General features: G+C 50.3%; 1 protein-coding gene across 5 annotated transcripts in view; it reads left to right on the top strand.

Annotated features, from left to right (window-relative positions):
* PHF19 (PHD finger protein 19) overlaps positions 1-22972 on the top strand; it is a 31240-nt gene extending 8268 nt beyond the window's left edge. For 4 of the 5 annotated variants that reach the window (XM_075120315.1, XM_048823161.2, XM_075120311.1 and 1 more), the window contains exons 4-15: positions 935-1030; positions 2203-2303; positions 4014-4162; positions 5855-5950; positions 7182-7250; positions 11558-11678; positions 13334-13401; positions 13607-13777; positions 14470-14557; positions 15465-15550; positions 16172-16267; positions 18053-22972. In XM_075120315.1, coding sequence (XP_074976416.1) covers positions 935-1030; positions 2203-2303; positions 4014-4162; positions 5855-5950; positions 7182-7250; positions 11558-11678; positions 13334-13401; positions 13607-13777; positions 14470-14557; positions 15465-15550; positions 16172-16267; positions 18053-18404 — 1493 coding nt within the window. In that variant the 3' untranslated portion in view covers positions 18405-22972. The remainder of the gene's footprint in view (positions 1-934; positions 1031-2202; positions 2304-4013; positions 4163-5854; positions 5951-7181; positions 7251-11557; positions 11679-13333; positions 13402-13606; positions 13778-14469; positions 14558-15464; positions 15551-16171; positions 16268-18052) is intronic. The other variant, XM_075120312.1, reaches the window with a different exon arrangement.
* The last annotated feature ends 1610 nt before the right edge of the window (positions 22973-24582 follow it).

Here is a 24582-nt window from a genome sequence, read left to right as displayed (position 1 = left end):
GCTTTGCATCCAGTACTTATAATGGTGTTAAATATATAAAAAAGTGTTTTTAATGTATAAGGGGGGTCGCACTCAGAGGCTTGCTATGTGAAAGGGGTCACAAACAAACAAAAGTTTGAGAACTACTCTGTTAGATCCTGCGTCTCTTCTCACACCAGTACAATTCCATTGACGCAATGGATGTACTTTGGATTTACCCTGGGCCGAGTGAGATGAGAGTCCGGCCCCTAGAGCCTATTTATGGGCTGCCTTGGTACAGAAATCTTGATTTTGCTACAGGCAAAAAAAAAAAGCTATAAATTAACGTGCTCTTGGATGTCTTTTCACAAGGGCATGTCATGGGAATGATTTTTTTTTTTCACCCCAGTTTTCTGGCTAAGCTCGAAGCACACTTCAGTATTTTGCCAAGTCTGGTGTGTGTAGGGGCCAAGACAAAATTTGCTGGTTCTGATCCAACAGGTCAGTTCTTAGCTGGAGTTTCTGCAGGTGCCGGCAACCCTCGCTTTGTTACAGATGTCCCTCCCAGACAGACCTGGGAACGTATGTTAGTTGAAAAGCAAATATCATCCTTCTTGGGGGAAACTGTTCTCCTCTGTGACCCAAAGTGGTGGCTGAACAGAAGGATGTGCAAGTGTCTAAGAGGATTCTGGGTTGGGCTCCCCACGTAGAATGTTCTGGGATAGGTTCTAGCCTGCATATGTGTCTGCACATAGAGGTGTAACTACTGGTGAGCCCGTGGTCAAGCCAGAAAGAGAACTTAGGAGTTGCCCAGGTTCTTTCCTTTAACTATATAATATGGTGTGTGTGTGTTTGAGGGTATAAATAGAATTTTGCCAGCAGACCCTCTTCCCCACCCCCTCCCGGGTATTTCCTGCCAAGATGTTGCCTGAATCACGCATCTCTGAACCCACTGCTCTCTTGCTCTTTTTTTTAGCTGGTGTCCCCGGAGAAGAGCCAAAGTGTAACATCTGCCTGGGAAAGACATCAGGGCCCCTGAACGAAATCCTCATCTGTGGAAAATGTGGTCTAGGTAAGAGCGAGTGCTGCTCCACGTAGAGTGTGATGCCTCCCCGGATTGTGGAAACTGCTTCAGATTCCGATGCTCTTCTCAGACTGGAGCAGGGCCCAGCACGCCTGGTTCCCCCTCCTGCAGGCCCTGTGCTGCGAGAGAGCATGGCTGCCTTGCTTCGACATTTCTGGCTGACCCTGGCAGTGACGGTGGCTTTCATTTTTGTGTTTTCTGGTACTGAAGGGCCACAATGTCATTGCTTGGGCGGGAAGGAGAAAATGAACTTGGCACACTTGGCAGACCTTTTCTCACAGAGTAGCAGACCAGGATGAAGGAGCAGGGGATCCGCTCCTCCCCTTTTACACTAAGCTGATACTTGCAGAGTTTATTAATAAGGGATATCCGATGAACAGAGCTGGCCATTTCCCCAGTACGGTGTCATGTGTCACTCTGACATACAGTGAAAACAGGTGGCATTCACTGAAAACCAGGTGCCCAGTGTGGCCACTCTCAGGCAGAATCCCCACTGGCTTCGGGATCCCAGGGGTCCCAGCTTCGGGGTCCCAGCACTGCCGCAAGACAGGTTAGAACCACAGAAAGCAGCTGAGGAGTAACGTGACTGTTCACATTTGGTTGAGAGCTGAGTGCACGTATGTTTGGGGGAATGATCGGGAGGGTGGGCCGCATGGGGCTGCGTGTACGTTTGGGGAGGAGGAGTGAGACTGTGCATGGGATGGGGTGTAGTGGGCGGGGGATGAATGGAGGGCATGTGTGGGTGTGTATATATTTGGCAGGATGAGTGGGGCTGTGAATGGGTGTGCGTGGGGGGGTGTATGTTTACGGGGGATGGGATGCAGCTAATGTTTCCTCTCGGTTCATTGAAACCCCCGGGTGTCCCATGGCTCTGATACGCCGGCTGCAGGGGAGCTGTGCCGTTAATGCTGGATGCATGCTGAGCTCCAGGCTGGCCTTTCTCTGGCCGGGAGAACCTGGCGTTATCCAGTCGGGGCTACGGGATACCCGTTAATCCCCTTCCACGACCTGTGGCCGATCATTAGCAGCTGCTGTTACTGTGTGTGTTTGTGGGTGGGCCGTACCTGCGCGCACACAACCCCTGCCTTCTCATTGGCCAGCTGGTCTCTGTGCTCCCAGAAGGCTCTTGGCTCGCTGTACACTGATTGTCCCTCCTCTAGGCTATCACCAGCAGTGCCACATCCCGGTGGTGGACAGCAGCGACGGCCCCGTGCTGACGCCCTGGTTTTGTCGGAGATGTATATTTGCCCTGGCTGTACGGGTGAGTGAGGCTCGCCGTCCTGCTCGCTAGCTCTCCGGTCCGGTTTTGGTTCTGCGGGGATGGCGATTACAAGTTAGCTCCTTCCCTTCTGGGGGCTGCCAACCGCAACAAGAACCTGCCCTGCCAGGTGGTTTTTGCTGGGCAAACTCTCTGCAGTGGGTGGCTGACTGCGCGGTACTTACCCCGGCTCTTCATGCAGGGGTTAGCTTAGGGGGACTGGGCAGAAGAGCCCTGCATTCCTATGGAGGGGTGAAATCCTTTGTAGCTGATGGCAAGGGGGCAGGATCACCCGCTCTGTGCTGGGACAGAAGGGAGCCAGCTTGCATCGCCCCTGCTCGGGGGCTGCCGGTTCAGCACCCCCTGCTGTGTCTGGAAGCCCACTCTAACTTGTGCCCCATGGGTCGTGGCAGGGCACAGAATCATAAGGCTTCACCTTGGCTGTGCCTCCCACATGGGGGCAGGGAGAGCTCCTGCAGTGCTGGCCTAGCTGTCTCTGTGCCTGGCAGGGGGGCCCTGCTGCACAGAGGGAGTTTACCAGTCGGGGGCAGGGCAGCCCCTCTGCACCAGCCAAGCTGGCAGAAGGCAGCTGTGGTGCAGGGGGGAAGTCACGGCTCAGTCGAGGTCTCAGCTGAAATAACTGGGGAAAATCCTGGAAAACATTAAAAAGTGACTGTTACTCCTGGGACCTGCCCATTTCAACAGGGGAAAGGGACCCGTGTTCCCTGCCTCCATGGCGTGCTCCTGTACAACAGCTGTGTTCCCTTTCGCTCCAGCCCCCAGCTCCTGCCAGCGGGCGTCAGTGGCCAGAAAGCCGTCTTGAGTCATCCTGATTGCTACTAGCGCCCATGTCAGGGTTATGGAGCAGAGATGGGCTTAAGCCACAGAGCTCAGCCCTGCGCCCTCCGGCTTCTGGGGGGAGCACCGCCAGGCCTATATCAGTTTAAAGAGAAATTCAAATCCCAGGCTTTCCCTGGCACTTGCTTCTCTTTGCCCCAGTAGGCTGTATTCCATGATTGATTGATTTTTACACAGTACCTTTCACCAGGATTCAAAAGTGACTAGTGATCTGGGGCCCGACCCAGCTGCTGCCCTTTAAAGGGGCCTGCTTTTCAGAGAGTTCTGACCCTTTGCCCTGTGCAGATTGGGCCCTTTTTAAGGAATCTCTTGATCGGGAACCCAGACGTGAACCCCAGGCTGATGTAACACTAGGGGATTGCAAATACTGGAAGCAGAACATTGGGGAATTCAAGAATGCAAGAGCAGGGAAAGAGGACATGTTTTCAGCTAAGGCTGAACTGACATTATGGGAGTAGCAGCATGAGTGTCTGGCAGGAGTTGTGGTCGTGCAGCCCAGCACTCCTTCAGCATCTTTGTTAGAAGGGGCTCTTTGGGCTTTACCCTCATGGATTTGTTTCTATGCTTCCCACTGGGTATGACCCCCATTTTGCAGGTGGGGAAACTGAGGCACAGAGCGGGGAAGTAACTGCTGGGTAGCCTTGGGCTAGTCAATTGGCAGAGCGCACTGACTCTTGGCCCCCTGATCTGACCATTAGCTACTTTCGTGCACCCTCCAAATTTGGGACCTGAGCCTGCGTCCTTGCAGCTGATGGCAAAATGCCCATTGACTTCCATGGGGCCAGGCTCGCTCCCCTAGTCACAAGCTTCCTCGTGCACGGCTGTGCTGACCCTGTGTTCTGCTTGGTCCTGCAGAAAGGTGGCGCCCTGAAGAAGGGAGCCATCGCCAAGACGCTGCAAGCCATCAAGATGGTGCTGTCCTACAACCCGGAGCAGCTGGAATGGGATTCTCTGCACAGGACCAATCAGCAGCAGTGTTACTGTTACTGCGGGGGGCCTGGCGAGTAAGGCCCCAAACTTATTACACTGCTCTTGGATTTGAATGTGGCTATCAAAGATCAGACTTCTAATGTGTGTGACATGCCCCCTCCTCCAGTATAACCGAGACCACCGTGTCCCAGTGGGCTCAGCTGGTCCTGCACAGCGGCAGGGACCTATGCTAGCCTTACTTACCGACTCTGTAGCTGATGCATGAGCCAGACTAGAACCCAGCTCCCTCTCCCATAACTGTTTGCTGAGCAGGGCCAGGGAGAGCAAGACAGAGTGGGTGGGACAGAATACGACCAGGAAGCAAGACAGGGCTGCTTCAATTGCAGTCACTGTTTAGATTCAAACTGCACTTTAGCCCATACTAGCTGGGCTGTTCAGTGTTAGTCTAATATCACCTTGGCTCGGGGAGGGAGAGAAATGGAGCTAGCTAGCATGAACTGACTCCCTGGGCTGTTTTTGATCTTCGTATCATGGTAGCAGCTGAGATCAGGGCCCTGTTGGGCCAGGCATGGTACAAAAACCGGGAGAGACAGAGCCTGGCACACCGAAGCTTCCAATCTAAATAGACAAGATGGGCAAAGGACGTGTCATTATCCCCACCATATAGATGGGGCACTAGGGCACAGAGCTGAGGGCTTGTCCACGAACGCAGAGGAAGACTGTTACAAAGTCTGGGACTAGTGTCCCGGTCCAGTACCTTAACCACCAGGCCATCCTTCCTCCCTAGGGCAAGTGTGAGATTGAAGGTCAGTTCCCGGGGAAGGCTTTTTTGAGGGTGCAGTTCTCACCCCATAAGCACATGTCAGGTTCTGAGTTTGCAGCATTTCCCATTCCCCCGAATGTGGCTGCTGAGCATGTTGCCCCGTCTCCAGGAGGAAGGCGATGGGTTGCAGTTTACTCAGCGCTGATGCAGTGGCTCTGGGATGCAAGAGCTGCTTCCCCTTGCTGTAACAACAAGCTGCAGGTGGGAATCCCCCATCTGAAAATAACCCAGTTGGGGAAAGGCACAGAGGACCAAAATAACCATCTAGAGAGCTGCTGCAGGGTGCATTTGCAGTGAGGCTTCCTGTGTGCTTAATTGGGAGAGGCTGCTAAGAAAGCCAGCTGTCCCAGCGAGCTGCTGAGGTGTGAGGTTATCAGTGTGATCAAAATACCTAATCCAGGGTGAAAGGCTGCAACCAAGTAGCTTTAGTTACTAAACTTTATATTTGATAAAAAATATTGTCCGGAAATCCAGATCTGGGTAGCATCTGGGGTCTTCCAAGGGGCCCCTGGTTAAGTGCCCAACTCCCATTGCAGTTCAGTGGGGCTGGTTGACTTCTTTGCCTCCTTCGAAAACTCTGTCTGGACCCCCCTGCTCCCCCTTTTTAATGTAAATGTCAGTGGTGGATTTTTTTAAATATAGCCCTTCCCCTGCAACATTACAAACCCAGACCCATCAGGCCTGATTCTCCACTGTCCTGCGCCTCGCGCCGTCATTTCCACCAGTGTTGAGGGGGGATGAAATTCTGCCATTCCCATTTGGGGAGCGTTGCACACCCATTTTGCACACTTACTTTGCCCTGGTGTCAACGCCTGCCCAACATGCTGCGCAATCGAGAATTGCCTCCATTTGCCTGTAGGGCACCATGTATGGCAAAGGTGATCTAGTCCTAATGCACCTCACACCGCCTCTGAGAGTGTTGAAATCTGGTCTCTCTTCCCAGATGGTACCTGAAGATGCTGCAGTGTTACAGTTGCAGGCAGTGGTTCCACGAGGCCTGCACGCAGTGCCTTAGCGACCCCATGATGTTTGGAGACAGGTACGTCCTTCCCCAGCTCACCCTGTTGTTTTGTTCCATGCATCCCTGAGGGTCGAGCCAGAGTTGTGCATTGGTCAGTCTATTTCCTCCCCCAGCTGACTGTTAACACGCTCACTGATGCTTTGGGAGCAGCTGGAATCAGTGGGGTTGTGTCCCTTCATCCCAGGCAATCGGGCTTCCTTCAGGTGTCCTGGGAATTGCTGCTCGGCTGAAATCCTGGCTGATTGCTTGGCCAAAAGCTGGTGGATTACAGCAAGCAGCGGTCCGGAGAGAGCTGCCACTTTGAGTTCACTGACTGAGCGAGTGTCTCCCTCTGTCTTGTGTACATGGACACTCGGAGCATGGCAAGCTAGGGTGCAAGTCTGCCCTGCACTAGCCTGCGAGCACTAAATGTCCCTGGGGACCCTGCTGCTGCGCACTATCAGTTCCCGAGTGGGATATGGAAGCACCCTGGGGAGCTGTTTGTGTGCAGCAGCAGGGCCTGCGTGGACACTCGGTGCATGGCCGGCTAATGCAGAGCAGATCTGCACCCCGACTTGCTGCGGACTAACTGTGCATCTGGACAGGTTCCAGGTTGTGCATTCTCTGGCTGTGTGTGGGGAAGGGGGGTCCTTGTCCCTTTGTGTGCAGGGTGGATCTGTGGCTAGGAGATGGCTCCTCACTCATTTCTGACCCCCCAACCTGGTGCAGTCAGGGCGTGTTCTGGCCAGCAGCCTGCCAGCCAGGAGACTGCCAGGCACAGCAGAGAGAATGGCTTTTCTCCGATGATCTGAAGCAACTGGCAGTGCTCAGATGGCCTGGGCCACGCTGGGGCAGGCAGAGGGGAGCTTCAGTTCCTCTCTACGATGCCCTCTGGCTGACCCAAAGGGCTGAATTGCTGGACTCTGCAGTGACCTTCTCTGCAGCTGAGGAAGGGGGCAGGGGCAGGACTCTGAAAGGGGCTGGAGGAGGGAGTGAAGCCTGCAAGCATTGCCCGGGGGAGCGGAGTGACTTTGGCCCCAGTCCGGGCCAGAGGACAACACAGCCTGGCACATGCAGGGGGATGGATTCTACCGCAGTCATTGCCCCACATGGGCACAGAGGATCCTGCTGCAATGCTGAGACCCGCTGCCCTTCGGGGAGGGTGGGCTGGTGGCTGGTACTCTACAAGCCAGAGCCTCAGGCTGTGCTGTTGGAGAGATGATCCCAAATCCACCCCCTTACCCTGTGTTTCTCGCTCTCTCTTTTTCAGGTTTTATGTTTTTTTCTGTGCGGTGTGTAACCAGGGGCCAGAATACATCAAGCGCCTGCCCTTGAGATGGTAAGAGTTGGCGAGTAGTCTCTTTGGGCTCAAGAGGTCAGGGCTGGAACCTGGGGCTCCCAACTGATGGGGCGAAGCCCTGACTCCTTGGCTGCCAGCCTCCACCTGAATTTCTCTCTCGCTCGGTCAGGGACTTTCAGAGTTGTCCCCGGAACTGCAGGGTCTCTGAAGTGCCTCCACGTGGCCCAGGGTTGTAACTGTCCCTTGGAAGAGACATAGCCAAGCAGATGCATGTGCTGCACCAGAGGGAGGTCATTGCCTTGATATTTTCTCCTATACCGGAGCTCTATTTATGGCTGCTGCAGGAAGGGTGGGATCAGCATTGAGAGGGGCAGGGGGCCGGTCTCTCTGAGAGGAGCCTTAATTTGTGGAATGGAATACACAGCAACAAAGCTGAGAACCACTGATCAGCACAGGGAGAAGGCCAGAGAGAAGCCAGTGTCTAATGGCTTCCTTTCCCCTTGGTGCCCCTTCGAGTGCGGAGTGAAGTGTCTTCAGCTGTCACTTTCCTCTGGGAACTTTCTGTGCAGTTCGGGGGTGGGAACAGAACTCCGCTCAGCCCATCTGGCTCTCTGACCAGCTGTTTGATAATCAGGCATAATTTATCCTTCCTGGGCCTCCTGGCTCTCCCCATTCTGCCCTGCATGCAGCAGGGCCTGGGTTATGCTGGAGGAGGATGAGAATGTGGACGTCCCCAGGGGTCCCCTGTTAATGGCATCCCCATGCCCGCCTAAGCTGCACGTTGAACTGAAGCTGCGTCTTCATGCAGTTACTTGGCCCAGGAGACTGATCTCACACTTGTTTTTAAAAATCAACGGGCCTGGCTCTTAAAGGAGCTGAGCAGCTGCAATCCCCCCCCAGTATGAGCGGACTCAGCCCCGCCGAACGTCCGGCTCACCATGTCCTGAGTTCCAACCTAGTGAGCATCCCTGGGTGTGGGCCACTTTCCCCGCAAGCTTTGGGGATCTGTGTGGAGGGGGTATTTGCATTTTATTGGTACGCCCATGATTTATTTTCTAGTTTAGGGAGCATTAAAATGTTTCTGCCCCTTCTGTCCTGACCTGCTCTCCCAGTCCAGGACTCCACACACAGCTTTGTTGATGCCCCTTAATCCCAACCTGCAGAACTGCTACCCATGTTATAATCCTGCTGATGCCGGTCGCTCTGGGCTAGCTCAAGATAATCTGGGATTCAGTGTGTGATCTTCAGTGATCAACCTATGCCATGCAAGCTGGAGCATGGTTCAGTTCCATAGGGGACTAGGCCTTGCATCTAAAACTGGTGTATGTTTGTGGAGTCAGTTAGGGACTAGTGGCTGGAAGTTTCCTACTAAACAGAAAGCGGATGATTTGATTTGTGCCCTAAATGGGGAGGCTCCTGACCTTCCACTGGGCTCCATAACCGTGGAGTTCTTGGTCAAAGGGAATCGGCTTGTCTATCATCCTGCATAGTACTGAAGCAGGAGCCTCACATTGGCATTTCACCCTCTCCCTGGTGCAGGGAGGTTGCCAGGATCTTTGCAGCTTTGGAGGCATCACCTGAACTGGCCCTGGCTAGTTCCGTTGTGAGCCTCTTTTCTGACCTACAAGCTAACCCAGGGCTTCTCCTGAGCACACCCTGCTCCGGGAGTCAAGTTGTGTGGCACGGATTCCTATGGAGGCTGGACCCAGGCTGCATGCTTGCCCTGTTGTATGTGAGCCAAAATACATATTTGCCAGCAGATAAATCACCCAGGTGATCTGGCCACATGTCTCTCCCTTTAGTTAAGGGATTAAGTGCAAGTTTATATAGCAGAGACCTCATAGGTCAGAGGATAAATAACACTTTCCCCTTCTCTAGTGCTTCTTATCTGCGGTTCTCAAAATGCTTTACATGTTTATATTAATGAATTCCCACAACCTGCCACGGTGAAGTCGAGGATATGCAGACATTGTTTAACCAGCCACTGAAATGCAGCTTCCTCTGGGATGAAATACAGTAGCTGTTTAACGGGGTATGCCCCTACTGTGCAGCTGGTTTAGAACAGGAATAGAGGGATACCATATATCCGGGGTCGGCAACCTTTTAGAAGTGGTGGGCCGAGTCTTCATTTATTCACTCTAATTTAAGGTTTCGCGTGCCAGTCATACATTTTAACGTTTGTAGAAGGTCTCTTTCTATAAGTCTATAATATATAACTAAACTATTGTTGTATGTAAAGTAAATAAGGTTTTTAAAATGTTTAAGAAGCTTCATTTAAAATTAAATTAAAATGCAGATCTTATCAGTTTAGTGTGATCCTTGCCCTTGCTTTTCCTTGCTGAGTTTTCCAATGTGTGGCATGTATTTGGATACTTTAAGCTGCACACAGGCTTCTGAGTGATCAGCTGTTAACCGACTCTGAGAGGGACAGAGGACAGATTTCATGTGTGAAAATACCTGTTCACACAGGTATGTGGATCCAAATGCTGAAAGCATTGCAAATGCAATTTTCTTCAAACAGTTAAATTTCACTGGCATGGACATAGCAGGTCAGAATAGAGGCCCCATGATCTCTCTCGGTCGCTTCAAGTGCACTTCGCAGATCTCCAAACTTTGATGCCCACAATTCTGAGCTTTTTAACTGAATGAGCTGCATTTCGAAATCTTCAACACCCATCCACTGAAATACAGACAAATCCAAGTTGCTTTCGTTGAACTTTTCAGGTTTAATTAGAAAAGAAAGCATTGGGCCAAATCGCTGGAAATCTTGAAATCTGTCAGAAAATACTGATTCCAGTTCTTGCATGTACATTCTAATCTCAACGTCAAACGCAGTGCGCTGTTCCATGTGGCATGATAGTGATGTAAGCAGCAAATCAGGATGTAAAACTATCCCAGTACAGTGGCGCTGAAATAATTTTTAAGGTGGGGGTGCTGAGCTGTGCCCCCTCTTGCCCCTCTCTGCACCCCTCACTGCCCCAGGCTGGGGCCGTGGGCCATATCTGGGGGGGGCGCTGCAGAGCCCCGGGCCGGTGGTCAGGACCCCAGGCCGGCGGCGGGCTGAGCGGGGCCGGCGGATGGAACCCCGGCTGGCAGCGGGCCAGTGGCCGGTATCCCAGGCCAGCAGCAGAGCCCCGGGCCGGTGGTCAGGACCCCAGGCCGTCGGCACGCTGAGCGGGGCCGGCGGATGGAACCCCGGCTGGCAGGGGGTCAGTGGCCGGTATCCCAGGCCAGCAGCAGACCCCCGGGCCGGTGGTCAGGACCCCAGGCCGGCGGCGGGCTGAGCGGGGCCGGCGGATGGAACCCCGGCTGGCAGTGGGCCAGTGGCCGGTATCCCAGGCCAGCAGAGACCGGTGGCCAGGACCCGGGCAGTGTGAGTGCCACTGAAAATCAGCTCGTGAGCTGCCTTCGGCACACGGGCCATAGGCTGCCTGCCCCTGCCATATATAACTGGAGACGTGTTTCCAGGGAGGCAGGATGTAAACGCAGCCAGCACCTATTTTCATGTGACTAGGAGCCTCTGTGGCCAGCCGTCAGCCTCCTGCACTTTGTTTTTCAGCTAACATTTAGATCATCCAGGAATCCCCCTCCCCACTACCTGAACTGCAGCACTGAGCATGTGACTGAAACTGACAAAAAGCCAGGAAACTAGGAATGAATCCTGGCACTCTGCAGGTTAGCCAACTCAGTGGGGCTCAGGTATTCCAGCATGTGGTAAATCTTCCCGCATGCAGAGCCCCTTGCAGGATTTTGCCAAACAGGTCAACCTAACAGCCACTTAATCCTCCTTTTCCTGGCTCCCCTTTGACAGATTTAAACCAGCCCTTTAGTTATTCCTCTAATCCACTTTTGTGCATGTGAAAATACAATGGAACCTGCTATGACTCTCCAGACCTGCACAGCAGCTACAATGGGACGCTCTGTCCACGTCCTAGACAGCATCCCATGCTGCGGATTAACACAATCTGGTCTCAGGCCTTCTCCATAGTGCAGGCTGCACCTCTGGGTTTCCATTCATGTCTAGCGAACAGATCACTGAGAGGACGTATCTGCTACTGTCTGCAGAATGGCAATTCCAGGGAAGGGACAGGCAACTTTCTCTCCCTGCTCTGCTGTCAGCCACGTAGAAATCCATCCATCAGACCCCCTGAGCATCCCAGGGGTTACTTGGAGTAGGAGCAGAGGAGAATGGCAGGAGTAGGGAGAAGGCAGCTGCCATGGTGATGGCAAAGCCAGAGCAGGAAGCTCAGGGTTGCAAACCTGAAGTAAATGCAAGTCCATATGAAAGCAGCTCCTGGCCTAAGTGGGGCCTGCTCTTAGCTGCTCTTGTTCCTTTGCTCCCACAGGGTCGATGTTGTCCACCTGGCCCTCTATAATCTGGGCGTGCAGAGCAAAAAGAAGTACTTCGACTTTGAGGAAATTCTAGCCTTTGTAAATCACCACTGGGATCCTTTACAGCTCGGAAAGGTAAATACATGGGGCCTGGGATTGGCTCTGGGAAGGCAGCTTGGAGGGAAGGCTAGGCGGCTGCAGGGGAAGTGACGCATGGACCATCCACCCCTTAAAGCCAGGAATGCGGCCTGGCTGACTCCAAAGAAAATAAGACCAGGGTTTATTTGGGAGCCTCTGTTCCTGTCTGCTCAGACAGCAAAAGGGGAAGCTCATGTGTGTCACTCAGAGAGAAAGGTGAATTCAGGTGTGTTTAATAGTGAAATCCCGTGGTGATAAGCTGTGTCTCTTTGCACTCTGTGTGTCTCTATTAGTGGGAAGGAGCCATAATGCATTTGAATGGTGCTCGTTTGCAAAGGAGCAGGGGGCGGTCACCTTTCTGTGTGCTTCCTTGAGTGGTACAGTGTAGGAAGTATAAAACCGCCTTTGCCTGACTCTTCCTTGGGGGTCCAGGGTGGTTTGCCACAGTGGGGTGGATTTTGTGGCTCTGGATGGACTTGGTTTGTTGCCTGCTTCGAAGCAAATTGTCAGCAGGTGTTTGTACAAGGTGCCCGGGCGCTGCGGGGTTTGTTATAATCGTTTAGTCAATGACTGTGTGCAGGGCAATGGGGGAGACAGAGGGCACCTGGCTGGGGCATTACCAGAGCTTGCAAGATTGACCTCTCGTTCTGCCTGCCCACGGAGCACACACTGTACCCGCCTCACTCTGCCAGCTCCCTGGCATGGATTCCATCCAGCAATTCTCTGGCTGGCAGAGGAGCTGGGTTTTACGGGTGGAAGGTGTTGATTGTAGACCTGCTGTAGTCCCCCTGGCAGCTGACTTGTTGGGCAGGATAGCTGGTAGCTTTCCAAAGAGCCTGGGAAAGGGCTGCTTAACCATTGCAATACTGCCATGTGTCCGAACCCAGTGGTTCTCAACCAGGGGTCCGGGGCTCCCTGGGGGGGCTGTGAGCAGGTTTCAAGGGGGCTGCCAAGCAGGGCCAGCATTAGACTTGCTGGGGCTCAGGGCAGAAAGCTGAAGTCCCACTGCATGGGGCTGAAGTCGGGGGCTCTGAGGAACTTAGCTTCACAGTGCCCCCTGTGGCATGGGGCCGTGGGCAACTGCCCTGCTTGCTACCCCTTAATGCTGGTCCTAGTTTTTATATGCAGAAAACCAGTTGCTGTGGCACGGGGGGGCCGTGGAGATTTTATCGCATGTCTGGGGAGACCTCAGAAAGAAAAAGGTTAAGAACCCCGGTCCAAACCTACCCAGGTCAGCCTCGTGGCGGTGTGCGAGAGCTAGAGAGAAATGGACACGGCTAGTTTCACTGTCCAGGTCCAGTGAAGTGCAGGAAGTAAATGCAACCATCATTTGTTTAAAAAAATAAAATAATATAGAGCAAAGCAAGAGGAGGGATTTTAACTGTCTTAGGAACACAAGTGGGGAAAACCCAGCACGCTGATGTCCAGACAATAAACACTGCCTGAATGTTTGCATCCTGGAGGTCGGTGGGGTTTTCTTGACTGTGCATTTCTGAACTTTATGATCAAACCTGCTTAGACCAGAGCAGAAAACTGTAGTTCTGAATAAACATGGTGACACTAACGAGCTCTCTAGCCAGCGTGTGCTCTGGGCTTTGCTGATCATCTGTTCAAGTTACTGAAATGACCTTTTGGCCAATGCTTTATCCCAGCTGACCAGCACTCCGGCCTCAGAACGCGCTCCACACCTGCTCAATGCACTCAACAGCTACAAAAGCAGGTGAGCCTGGGCGAGGGGACTGTTTGATGCAACATTTCAGCTTCAGCAGGTGTGGGGAAGTTGGAGGGGCTGAAATGACTGGGTTTGCAGAGTTTAGGTGTTGAGGTAGGATGGGTGGGAGAGGGGAAGAGTTGGCCATGAAGACTCCCATTCAGCGCTTAAAAATCAATAGCTCACGAGGGGATTTGTATCTTGTGCCCTCTAGGTTTCTGTGCGGTAAGGAAATCAAGAAGAAGAAATGCATCTTTCGCCTGCGAATTCGTGTCCCGCCAAACCCCCCAAGCAAGCTCCTGCCAGAGAAGGTACCAGGTTTGGGTGAGAATGGAGCTTCTGAGCTGAAGAAGAGAGGAAAAAGCAAATACGCCCATAAAAACGGGTCTGTGTCCACGCTTTCACTTCATACTATCTGTTGCTCCTCCTCTGCATCTGTCCTCTTAAGAAAACTGGCTTCTCCATAAACCGTTTGAGCTTTCCCTCCATAGAATGTCTGCTTCTGTCTTAAACTCTGACACAGAAATGATAAGTCGTGGGGTCCCCTAGGTTATGCAGCATTCCCCAGTTCTGTGCCAGCCACTACAGTAAAGCAGCTTTCCTGGGCTCTCTTGATAATTGTCTGTTTCACAGCATACAAACAGAGAAATTAGATTAAAAACATAGACACTCTTGCTGTACGGTTGCAGTAAAACATTATTTTATTCCTTAGAATTCAGAACACACAAGAACCCCAAAACAGAGAGAAACAAACCAGGCTGCTCCATAAAACAGAGAGGCCAAAACTCTCACCACCTTATTGCAACTGGCTCTCTGCAAACTGACTACTAGGCCTTGGTCTCACACTTCTCTCTAGAGCCCCCTAGGCTGCAAGCAGGAATAGGATTTCAAATGACAGCTCGTAAGTTTTACAGTTTTCAAAAGACCACACTCCCCACCCTAGGTTTCTCCCTGGCTGCTTGGAACCAAAGTAGACATTTTCTATACACCCCCCTCAGGCCTGTTATGTGATTTACAGTCTCCCAGCAAGTCTGACTCTCATTGTTCTTTGTTTGTGTTTGTTCTTTGCTTTCACAGTTTGCTGCCTCATGAATTTCAACAGCAGAAAAGGCGAGTTGCTAGAAGAAAAAGATCAAAATTTTTGTTGGAGGATGCTATTCCCAGTGTTAGTTTCTCGCTACTCTTTCTTTTGTTACTATCCATGATGTTGTTTTTCAGGGTTGAATTACTGAAGTGTTTTGCTTCCTGTTTTTCAAACATGGAACTGGGCACCATCCTTGTGCTGCTGCTACTAACAGGCATTTAGGAGGCTTGAGTGCTTTCTCCAATTTGCCGTTTTTCCATCCGGCATGGCCCGCGCACTCCCCAGGCAGAGATGACTAATAAAGGCAGGATCAGAGTGCTAATTGAAAGTTTGCCCTTCTGGCCACAAACCAGCCTTCTGATGCCAGTAACAAGAGGCTCAGAGCAGGGAGTTCCAAATCCATCTGTTTAATCTGTGCCCTCGGGGGAGAAAGAAGACTGATGGGAAGGAGGAAGTGTCTTCTGGTGGCTAGAGCACTGGGATGAAAGTTGGGTGTCTCAGGTTCTGTTACAGGGTTTGCCACTGACGTGCTGTGAGACTTGGTCTCTGCCTCTTAGTTTCCCAGCATGAGGTGTAAAAATTGATTAAACCATTGTAAAAGACTTTGACATCCTCAGATGCGTCAAGTATAATTGTCCCCCATCCTTCCAAACGCCCTCACAGCTTCTCAGTTACAGACAAGAACCAGGGAAAATGGAACCTCAGCTGGCATGGGACATTTTATTATTTTTAATGGAAAAGGTGTCTTTAAAAAAAGAACCCTCAACCCTCCAACTCACAACCCTCCAACTGCGCCCAGCTCCGACCAGCAGCCTCCTGCATGCCCGCTCTGCAGAGGGGTAAGGGACTGTCCAAAGCACAGGTCATCTCAGAGCATGCAGTAGATGGAAGCAGGAGGCCAACGGGGGTAGGAAACGCTGGCGGTGGTTGCTCACGCCGAGTCGTGGCCTGCTGTCAGCTAATAAATATACTCCTTTTTGCAATGCAGAGTGACTTCGCCTCGGCTTGGAGCACAAACCACCACCTGGCCAGCATATTTGACTTTACACTGGATGAAATTCAGAGCTTAAAAAGGTAAACGGCATATCTGTCCCGCAGGGCAGTGATGCCTGATGGTAAGAAGAAACCATGCCGGGTCCCTGTGCATGCGTCTCCACTCTTTGCCATGCCGGGGGTAGCCATCACTGTGGTTCAGGGGTTGCCCTCTTCATTCCCTCATGTGCTGGGGAGAGGAGAGATGCCTGAAGGTGAAAGATGTTTGAGGGGCTTAATCAGACAAATCGGCAGTACCGGATTTATATGAGGAATCAAGATTCTCAGTGAGCACCAGCTAATCTACTTGAGCCCTGTTGGGAAATGGAAGCAGGGGGATGGGAAGCCCTTGCTGGCTGCTGGTGAAAGCCCTGTCTGGCAGGTCTGGAAGTCCTAGGGGTCTGCACTGGTTACTATGTTCCTGTCTGACTTCTGGGTTTTTAACTAACACAGTGCAGGCCCCCCAGGCTGTCCTGATAGGGACGCACACTGCTGCTCTCCTGAATGTCTCCGAACGGGCTGCATGTTTTAGCTGGTGTTCTGTTTGGAGCCGGGTCCTGTACGTACACAGCAGGGTGTCTGCTACCGACGCAGCCGGAAATGCTGGGCTCACACAGTGGCTGAGGTCTGGCCAGGATTGACTTCGGTCTCTCTCCCTTTCAGTGCCAGCTCAGGGCAGACTTTTCTTTCTGACCTGGATTCCACAGATGCTGCCAGTACATCTGGCTCTGCGACAACGAGCCTGTCTTATGAATCGAGGTAAGGGGAGGGGAATGGCTGAGACTAGGTTCTTGCCCTTTGATTTTGCATTGATCTTGACTACGCTTGACAGCTTTCTTTTAATTCCCTTTGTTTTTTCCAACCCCTGACGTGATCCTCATTAACTCTTCATTCACCCTGGCCTTCCAACCTCTGGCTTAGGTAGAGTTAGCTCTTGATGATGATGATGGGTCACTGGAAGTTATCCTGGACTCCTCTCTTCCCTGCCGTCTCTCTCAGTACTGGGCAAGCTGTCTCCCAACTACTCTGCACTCACAGTATTTCCAAGTATTGCTCATCTTTCTCTGTCTCTGCCCTGACACTAAGCAAACCAGATATTGATTAACTGGAGACCGTCCCCAAACATACATGCCTGGCTGCAGAAAAACCCAGCTTCTGTTTTTTAAAATCTCTTCACAAGGGTACGCTGCAAAGGAGCTGGTCCCAGGTGGTCCTCGAGCACCTGGCAATAAGGATTCCTGTGTGCTTGCCTTAGAGACTCCGCCCACTGTATAGCTGATGCCCACAGCTGGCGGCCAGTTTGTTCAGTGCCTATTTGAGGTCATTAAATAGAACTGCCTATTTTCCTGCCATCTGCTTGGTGGGGTGAGGGAAGCGCTGTGGTTAATGCAGAAAGGACTGTCCCTCATTTCTCGGTAAGCAGAACTACCCTTGCTTACCTGGAGCTGATGGGTGTTTTTACATTCATAGGGATAGAAAGACTCATTATTAATGAACTGGCAGCTTTACTGAACACGTCCACTCTGCCTAGCCATCTCCACGGGACATCTCCTACCCTGCAGTCTGTTCTGTGCATAAGGACTCTTGTGGCTGTGCAGATTCCTGATGAAGTACTTGGCAAAAGCACTTCGCACAAATAAATGGATTAAAGCTCACAAGCCCCATGGGAAGCTGGCATTAGCGTCATTGCAGAAATGGGTCCATCTAGGCACCGATGGCCATGTTCAGAGAGGAGTACTAGGATATGTCTACATGGCAAAAGAGACCCACGGCAGCGAGTCTCAGCCTGGGTCAACAGGCTCGCAAGTCTTGCACTATAGGTCTAAAAATAGTGTCGATGTTTGGACACAGGCTGGAGCCCAGGCTCCGAGACCCTCCCCTCTCATTGGGTTCCAGGCTCTGGCTAGAGTCTGAGCGTCCATACTGCTGTTTTAGCCCTGCAAGCCTGAGCCACTTGACCTGGGCTCTGAGACTTCCTGCTGTGTTGGTTTTTGTGCCATGTAGACATATCCTTAACCAACCTCAGGGAGTCTAAGACAATGTAACTTCAACCTTCTTCCAGTGCCCGAGTTACAGAAGTAGTGAGCCCAATTCAGAGATGAGTCTGATACAATAAACAATCAGTGGCAGAGGCAAGACTAGAGCCCAGAAGTCCCAAGAGCCAGCCCCAGGTCTAACCACTAGACCACATGCCCTCCTGTCCTGTCACTCATCAACAGAGTTATCCTAACAAGGGGAGCTGCCTCTCTTCCTACTAATTTGAGCCTTGGATTATTAGCTTCTGGACGGTGGCTAATGGCTCGAAACCTGGCACTTCGCTTCTTGGTGCACGTAAAGTCTCACGGCAGCTGGGACGGGAAACTCAAAACCAAAACTCGCTTTCATTAGCAAACATCCTCCCTACTTGGCTGGCTCAGTGCTGGGTCAGGAGCCCTTGACATCACCAGGCATATGTCTTGTCTAAGAGCCAGCGCTGCTGCATTGTTGTTTCCTTTTGCCAGCATTTCTCTTATCCCCATCCCCTTCTCTCTCTCTCCCCCCCAGCAGAAGGAACGTGGGCAGCAGGAAACGAAAGTTGGCGGCTAAAGCCTACGCCCCAGTGGGGGGGAAGAGAAAAGGCATTGAACAAGGTGGGCCCCTGAATGGCTGCGCCTCAGAGAGCAGTGAGGCGGCCTGTGCCCCGGAACGCCAGGATGACGGGATTGACAGCCACACCTTGGAGAGCATCAGCGAGGACGACTCCTCCCTCTCCCACCTCAAGTCCTCCATCACCAACTACTTCGGAGCAGCTGGCAGGCTGGTGTGTGGGGAGAAGTACCAGGTGCTAGCCCGCAGGGTGACTCCGGAGGGCAAAGTCCAATACCTGGTGGAATGGGAAGGCACCACCCCATATTGATCCCTCTGGCTTGGACCAGCCTGGGGAACCTCTCCTAGAATTAAATAGATCTATCAATCAAACACCACCCATGACCTAAACCAAAAGAGGCAAGGGATGTGGATGAGCAGGGCTCCCGTGCTGGCCGTGCACCGATGGGAGAGAGCTTTGACAGCTCTCCTGACGCTTACAGTGAGTTGTGCAGGCGAGGTTTGAAAGGAACACTTACCGGTCTAGGGAACTGTGAAGGACTTAGGACAGGGTATAGCAGAGGCAGTTGGACATGGCAATTACATCCAAACTTACTGTGAGCTGTGGCATCGGGTGGCTAAAACTGATAGAGTTCTTGTTTTTAATGATGGTTATTTTATCGGTCATTTGTATATACAACTGGCATCGCCTAGTTACGCTTCCCCGAGGGACCCTTTGGCTAAGCCAAAGGAGCTATCTTTGTGGAAGAGAGCAGTTAATGATATGGCTTTTCATTGTGATACTCTGCTACGCCATAGAGGCATGGTAGGCCTATCCGAACCACCCAGCATCTGGCTGATGTCTGATGGAGTAGCTCTTGTGTTGAGAGGAAAGCAAAGAGGGAAGTTTGAGTGGAGAAAGGAAAACCAATCTGTATAGAGCTCAAACCATCATCCCCTCTAGTAACAATAAAAATGCTCTTAGGCAGAAGAACCACATCTAAGTCCACCAGTGTCTTACGATCACATACGAGCCTTAAATAACAGACCAGATTGGTCTTATTACTAAAGCAGAAAGCACCTACGTAACCAGTTCTATAATGCCTAAGCGCCCAAATATCACATTCTTGTGCTGATAGAAAATGCTGGCCAAAGCAATTATATAGTATTTACCTCCTCATCATAGACCCATTCATTAATGGGATATATACATACGTACACTTTTAGGCCATTCACTTCCAGCCTTTCCAGCCACCGGATAGATTTACATTACAGTTGCTCTTGTCCCATGATATTAAGATGTCAAAGGATGCAGCAGCTCCATTTGCTTATTCTTTTGACAATCAGTGTCTTGGAATGAATCAGACAAATGACGTGAGCTTGCCTTAAAACCAAGGAGGGCATTGTTTTGCACTGATGGCATCTTAACTGAAATGGAACCATGGGCATTTATTTTTGTAAAGATCATTTTGTTGAATGCTGCCAAATGAGTAGACAAGCCAAAAAAACCAGCCAAACAAAAAGCAAAACAAAGGAAAAGTGGCTGTGTCTCTGTGAATGAAAGAGAGATGTTTGTGTTGGGGGAGGGAATTTCTGTTGCTGCTGCTTTTGGATACATAACAATACATATTGCTGTTTGTATTACCTGACATATACCAGCTGAACCAAATCTTTCTACTTAGCACTGCATGATCTCTGTCTTTGTTGCTCTTGCATATATAGTGGAAGAAGAGGATGTAGCCTTGCAGGGCAAGGAAGGGGAGGCAATGCAGTAACTTAAGAATCGGAAGAACGAATGTAATAAATTATTGGAGGGCGAGCCATGTTTTCCATTATTGGGATTCAGAAAGTGACTTGCTAAGCTGAATTCTGGGATTCAGTTTGCCTACCCAATAATAAAAAAATTGCCACTCTTGTCTAATATAAAGTGATATTGTCAGGTAGCTTAGACACAATCTAGGTTGTTTTAAAATATATCTATACTTTTACAAACTCTAATATCAGTAGAAATGTTTTAGATTTTTCTTTTAAACATTCAGTGAAAAGTTATCCACACTTTATAGCCTGGTGGTGGAGAACCCAGAGTGAAACTGACAATAAACAAAAGGGACAAGGTGGGTGAGGGAATATCTCTTTTTATTGAACCAGCTTCTGTTGGTGAAAGACAAGCTTTTGAGCTGCGTAGAGGTCTTTTTCAGATGACCTGAAGTTGGTCTGATACAAGATACAACTTCACCACACTTGTCTCTCTAATACCCTGGGACCAACCTGACTAGAGCCACACTGTGGATAAACAACAGTGAAACTGACAACTCTCCTTTCATTGTCCAAACTGAGTGAAGTGCTAAAATTTAAACATCATAAAGGCGAAAAAAGCAAACTAGAGTTTGCAAATTCTTTCACCTTTATTAATCCCTAAAGGACATGGTTTTAACAGTGTGAATGATTTTATGACCTGGCTGTTGCAAGATGAACTGAAAAGCTCATTTTATTGAAAAAACTTTATTTAAGATCCTCAGTCAATCAGCGTGTGATTCTCCCCTAACTGTCACGGATGTAAATCAAGAGTTCAAAACAGGTGAGAGGAAAATTAGGCTCCATTTTTAAGCAGAAATCCCATAATAAAAGCAGCATTTCTTCACTGGCATCCAAATGAATGGCACAATATTGCCTTAACAGAACAGGTTAAAGTTACAAACCGAAGGCCAAATTATATGATCCTTAACAAAGTAAAACTCCCATTGACTCCACTCTTCAAATAACACCGTGGATAATCCAGGTTGTTGGGGGGTAGTTGTTTTTAATTGTAGTTTCCCTCCCCCGCAAATCTGAATTAAGATCTCTGTATTTCTGTAGTCTGAGTTGATTATATGGGTGAGACCCAGAATGGTGCATACAGCTCCTTGCTGTCCTTTGAGTGTTAGAGATTTTTGGGCCGGATTCTCACTGGATGCACCAGTGTAAATTTGAAGTATTTACGTTGCCTTCAGTGGAGTTTTTCAAGATTATCCCAGAGTAACTAGGATCAGAATCTGGCCTGTTATCAGCTGCTGTAGCAGAAGCAGATTAGTCTGAACATCCGTTGTAGCAGGGTTTTTTTAAAAAAAAGTCTTTCAGTTAATCTGTCAGAAATGATCTGGCGACACCTCGATGGAAAAGCTGCCACCTGTTTGTAAAATGTGGAGTCTGTCGTTGGGACTGGATTTGAATCCAGCGAATGGAAACTGTGACTTTAAAAAGTCGATCTGTAGTACATCTCTACTGTTAAAGTAACATCTCACCCCTGAGGCTTGGTCTACACTACCGTCTTATGTCAGTATAGCCCCATCGCTCAGGGGGGTGGAAAAGCCACACCCTGGAGCGCTGCAGTTATACGGCTCTAACCCCCGCTGTCGACAGTGCTGTGTGGACGGGAGAGCTCCTGTCAACACAGCCAATGCTGCTCAGGAAGGTGGAGTTCCTACGCCAATGGGAGAAGCTCTAAGTGCTACAGTGGCATAGCTGTGCTGTCAGTATAGACAAGCCCTTAGTCAAGTGCACAGAAAGCATTATAAGACTCTCCCAATTACGCAGGTTTTGAGTGAAAAGAAACTGACTTGGCTCCTGAACCTGCATCAGATCTGTGAGGGCATGTGCCCATGGGTCTGCTTGTGTGGATCCAATTGTAGGACTGGGGTCTTTCTATGCATAGCAGTAAGTTTTTTGGTCTCTTGGGACATGATCCAAACCCCATTGGAATCAATAGGAGTCTTTCCACTGACTTCAACAGAGTTTGCGTCAGGCCGTATATAATTTTATATACTGCAGCCTTTGAGCACAAAAGCTAGTTGTGGGTTTTTTTGTTTGTTTTTTTGCTGTTTCCAAAAGCTAGGCTTTTTTTTAATGATTCGAAGTACTGGAGCTTTTTCATGTCCTGTGAAATACATAAGTGCTTTGAATGCAAAGAGGCAATATGAAAAAGAACCTTTATTGAATCTGCTCCTTGTTTTCAGCACATATTCAGGAGCCCCAGGAAAACCAAGAGATTTTGAGGCTTTCAGCTTAGAAATGATCAGGGGTGGGAGAGGGGGGACATAACCCTATTCCTTCTGTATTTGAAATGTAGGCATTAGAGTTGGGTCAATACCCATCGCCTTTCAGAGGGGAAGTGAAAGAGACAAGACCCTGACTCTGCCATGAGCTCCGCATCACTTGTCAACTTCTGTAGGTTCTGCCTGTATGGAGCTTATAACATGGTTGGGGAATTAGTATTTAAGATCTTAAATCAGAAACAGAATACATGTGCATGCCGAAATTGCATGCAACTCCCCTTGAAAAGACAGTAGCAGAAAGTCAGTTCCTCTGTTACTTACCTGCCAAGACGAGAGAAGTTTGCAGAGCTGGGGTCCAGGGGTTCAGGCTTGGCTTAGAGCAGTGTGGGGGACTCAGCTCCCTGATCTGCTCTGGGTGTTGGTGGAGTGATCAGCTGATGCGCAATGAATGAATCCTGATCTTGCCAGGTGAGGCCTTTCTGTTCATCTCTCAATTGTGTTTCCTCCCCTTTGGAAGCCACAGAATAGGCAGCGCAGTGACACCAAGAGGCTCAGAAAGCCATTGCACACTTCAGGAATGTCCGTGCCCCAGTGTGCTGCGGGTGTATGCTTTTTATTTCAGGCCCTGCAAACCAACCAACCAACCTTCCCCACCCCCACATCTATTCCAGAGTGGGGAATGTGGAGCCTTTAAAAACGCTTTGTTCCAGAGGATGTGTTGCATTAGTTCTAATAGATCTTATAATGATTCTGTGCACCTTCTAAAGATTTATGATGTCAAGTTGCTGCTTTTAATAACCAACTTTTGTTATATTCAAGTTGTAATTAATATGTCTGATGTACAATTAAAAAGTCTTTTTTAACATCACCGGCTCTTTATAGTATCCATTATTAATCATGTGGTCGTGAACCCTAGAAACTAGGCCCTACCGAGCACGACTCGATGGGTTCTGCTGTCTGGCTTATGGAGAGCGGCAGCTTGTCTGTCTCTGGGATTCTAAGGCCGGCCACCAGAGTGAAACCGCAGGGTTAAGGTGCAGAGTGGCACTTTTCAGCAGGCTTCCGCTCACTTGCCTTCAGGGGCATGTAGCATTTGAAGGCTGAAGTGCCTAGTTCTCAGAAGATGCAGGGCTGCTGAATATGGGACAAGGCCAGAAGGTACCTCCCTGGACGTCTTCCTGTTGGAGATCCGGTACTTCCCTCTGGGCCTTTTGAGCCCTCCCTTGACTTGCATCCCATGTGTGAATCAGCAGAGTCCCAGAGAAGGCTCCCTTTGAAGAGTCCATCAGTATCATTCCCCTCCTCAAAGGGTCACCATATGGCAATGGCGCTTGCTCCCCAGTGGAGCAATGCTGCCCTCACAGAGCTGGTTGCCTGGTCACTGTGGTTTAATTTAGGCCGGATACCCTCTCTCACAGAAACCTTTAGGAGCTGATGGTGCGGGGAGGGGGGTGGAGGGAGGAAACCTTTCCACTAATTCTTCCGTCTGGGGAGGGGGGTCAGTCCTGCAGAAGAAGCAAGATCCCACCCCAGAGCCCTGCAGCTCTCAGGGATCCATTGGAGGCCCCGAGCCAACCCCATGGATGTCCTCTGCCTCTTAGGGGATGGCACCATGACTCCGTTGGAGGCCCCGGCTATACTACTTCCCAGGGACTCCTACAGGTACGGGGGAAATACGCCACCCACTCAATCCTTACTTGCGGATCTCGCGCTGTGGAGGGTTAGCTGCATGGACAGCCGCATGCCGATCAAGCGGACGTGATGTGACTCTCGGTTACAGCATTGCCAACTCGGTTTTGTCATTAGTCACTTGATATTTGGGTTTTACTTAAAGCTCCGTCTGCTGGCGTGGTGACAATCTGTTTTCCTTTCTAGATCTTCTATGTATGGGGAGGGAAAAAGCCGGGAAACTTGTCCTGAATGCAGCCTGAAGACTCAGGTACCAGGAAAGCAAAGCAAAGAACCCCATGGTTATTATTTTTCTTTAAATATCATGATTTTGGGGGTCTGATCTGTGATTTATTTTTTGAATACTTGGGGTTGGCAATATTGTCAAAGCCATGCATGGCTTTGGCTATTCACCTACAGTATGCTTTTCCTCCCTGCCTTCGCTCCTAAAGCACTCTTGGGTGTCTGCTTGCATTGGTGGATGGGCATGCTGGACCAGGAGATGCAAACCTACCAGATAGCCCCGACATTTAGGTTTTGTGCACAGGTGGGAAAAAAACCACTGGCAACGTTTGCTGTGCTTTCTGTTATTGTTGAGTCAATTCTTGCCCTAGCAGCATTTGCAAATTGATCATTGCCGCACTCTGCTACTGCATAAGAGACAGAACTTGACACGGGCCAAGATTTCTTTATTGGCCAAGTTACCTACGCTGCACCAAATAAAGAAACAACATACACGGTGAAAAGGCAGTTTGGTTATTAAAATTCTTGAGCAGATGACCTCAGGGGTTATTAAACACACACACTGGG

This window comes from Caretta caretta, chromosome 16, assembly GCF_965140235.1.
Source record: "Caretta caretta isolate rCarCar2 chromosome 16, rCarCar1.hap1, whole genome shotgun sequence".
NCBI classification, from domain to species: Eukaryota; Metazoa; Chordata; order Testudines; family Cheloniidae; genus Caretta; species Caretta caretta.
This window is presented reverse-complemented; position numbering and strand designations above follow the sequence as displayed.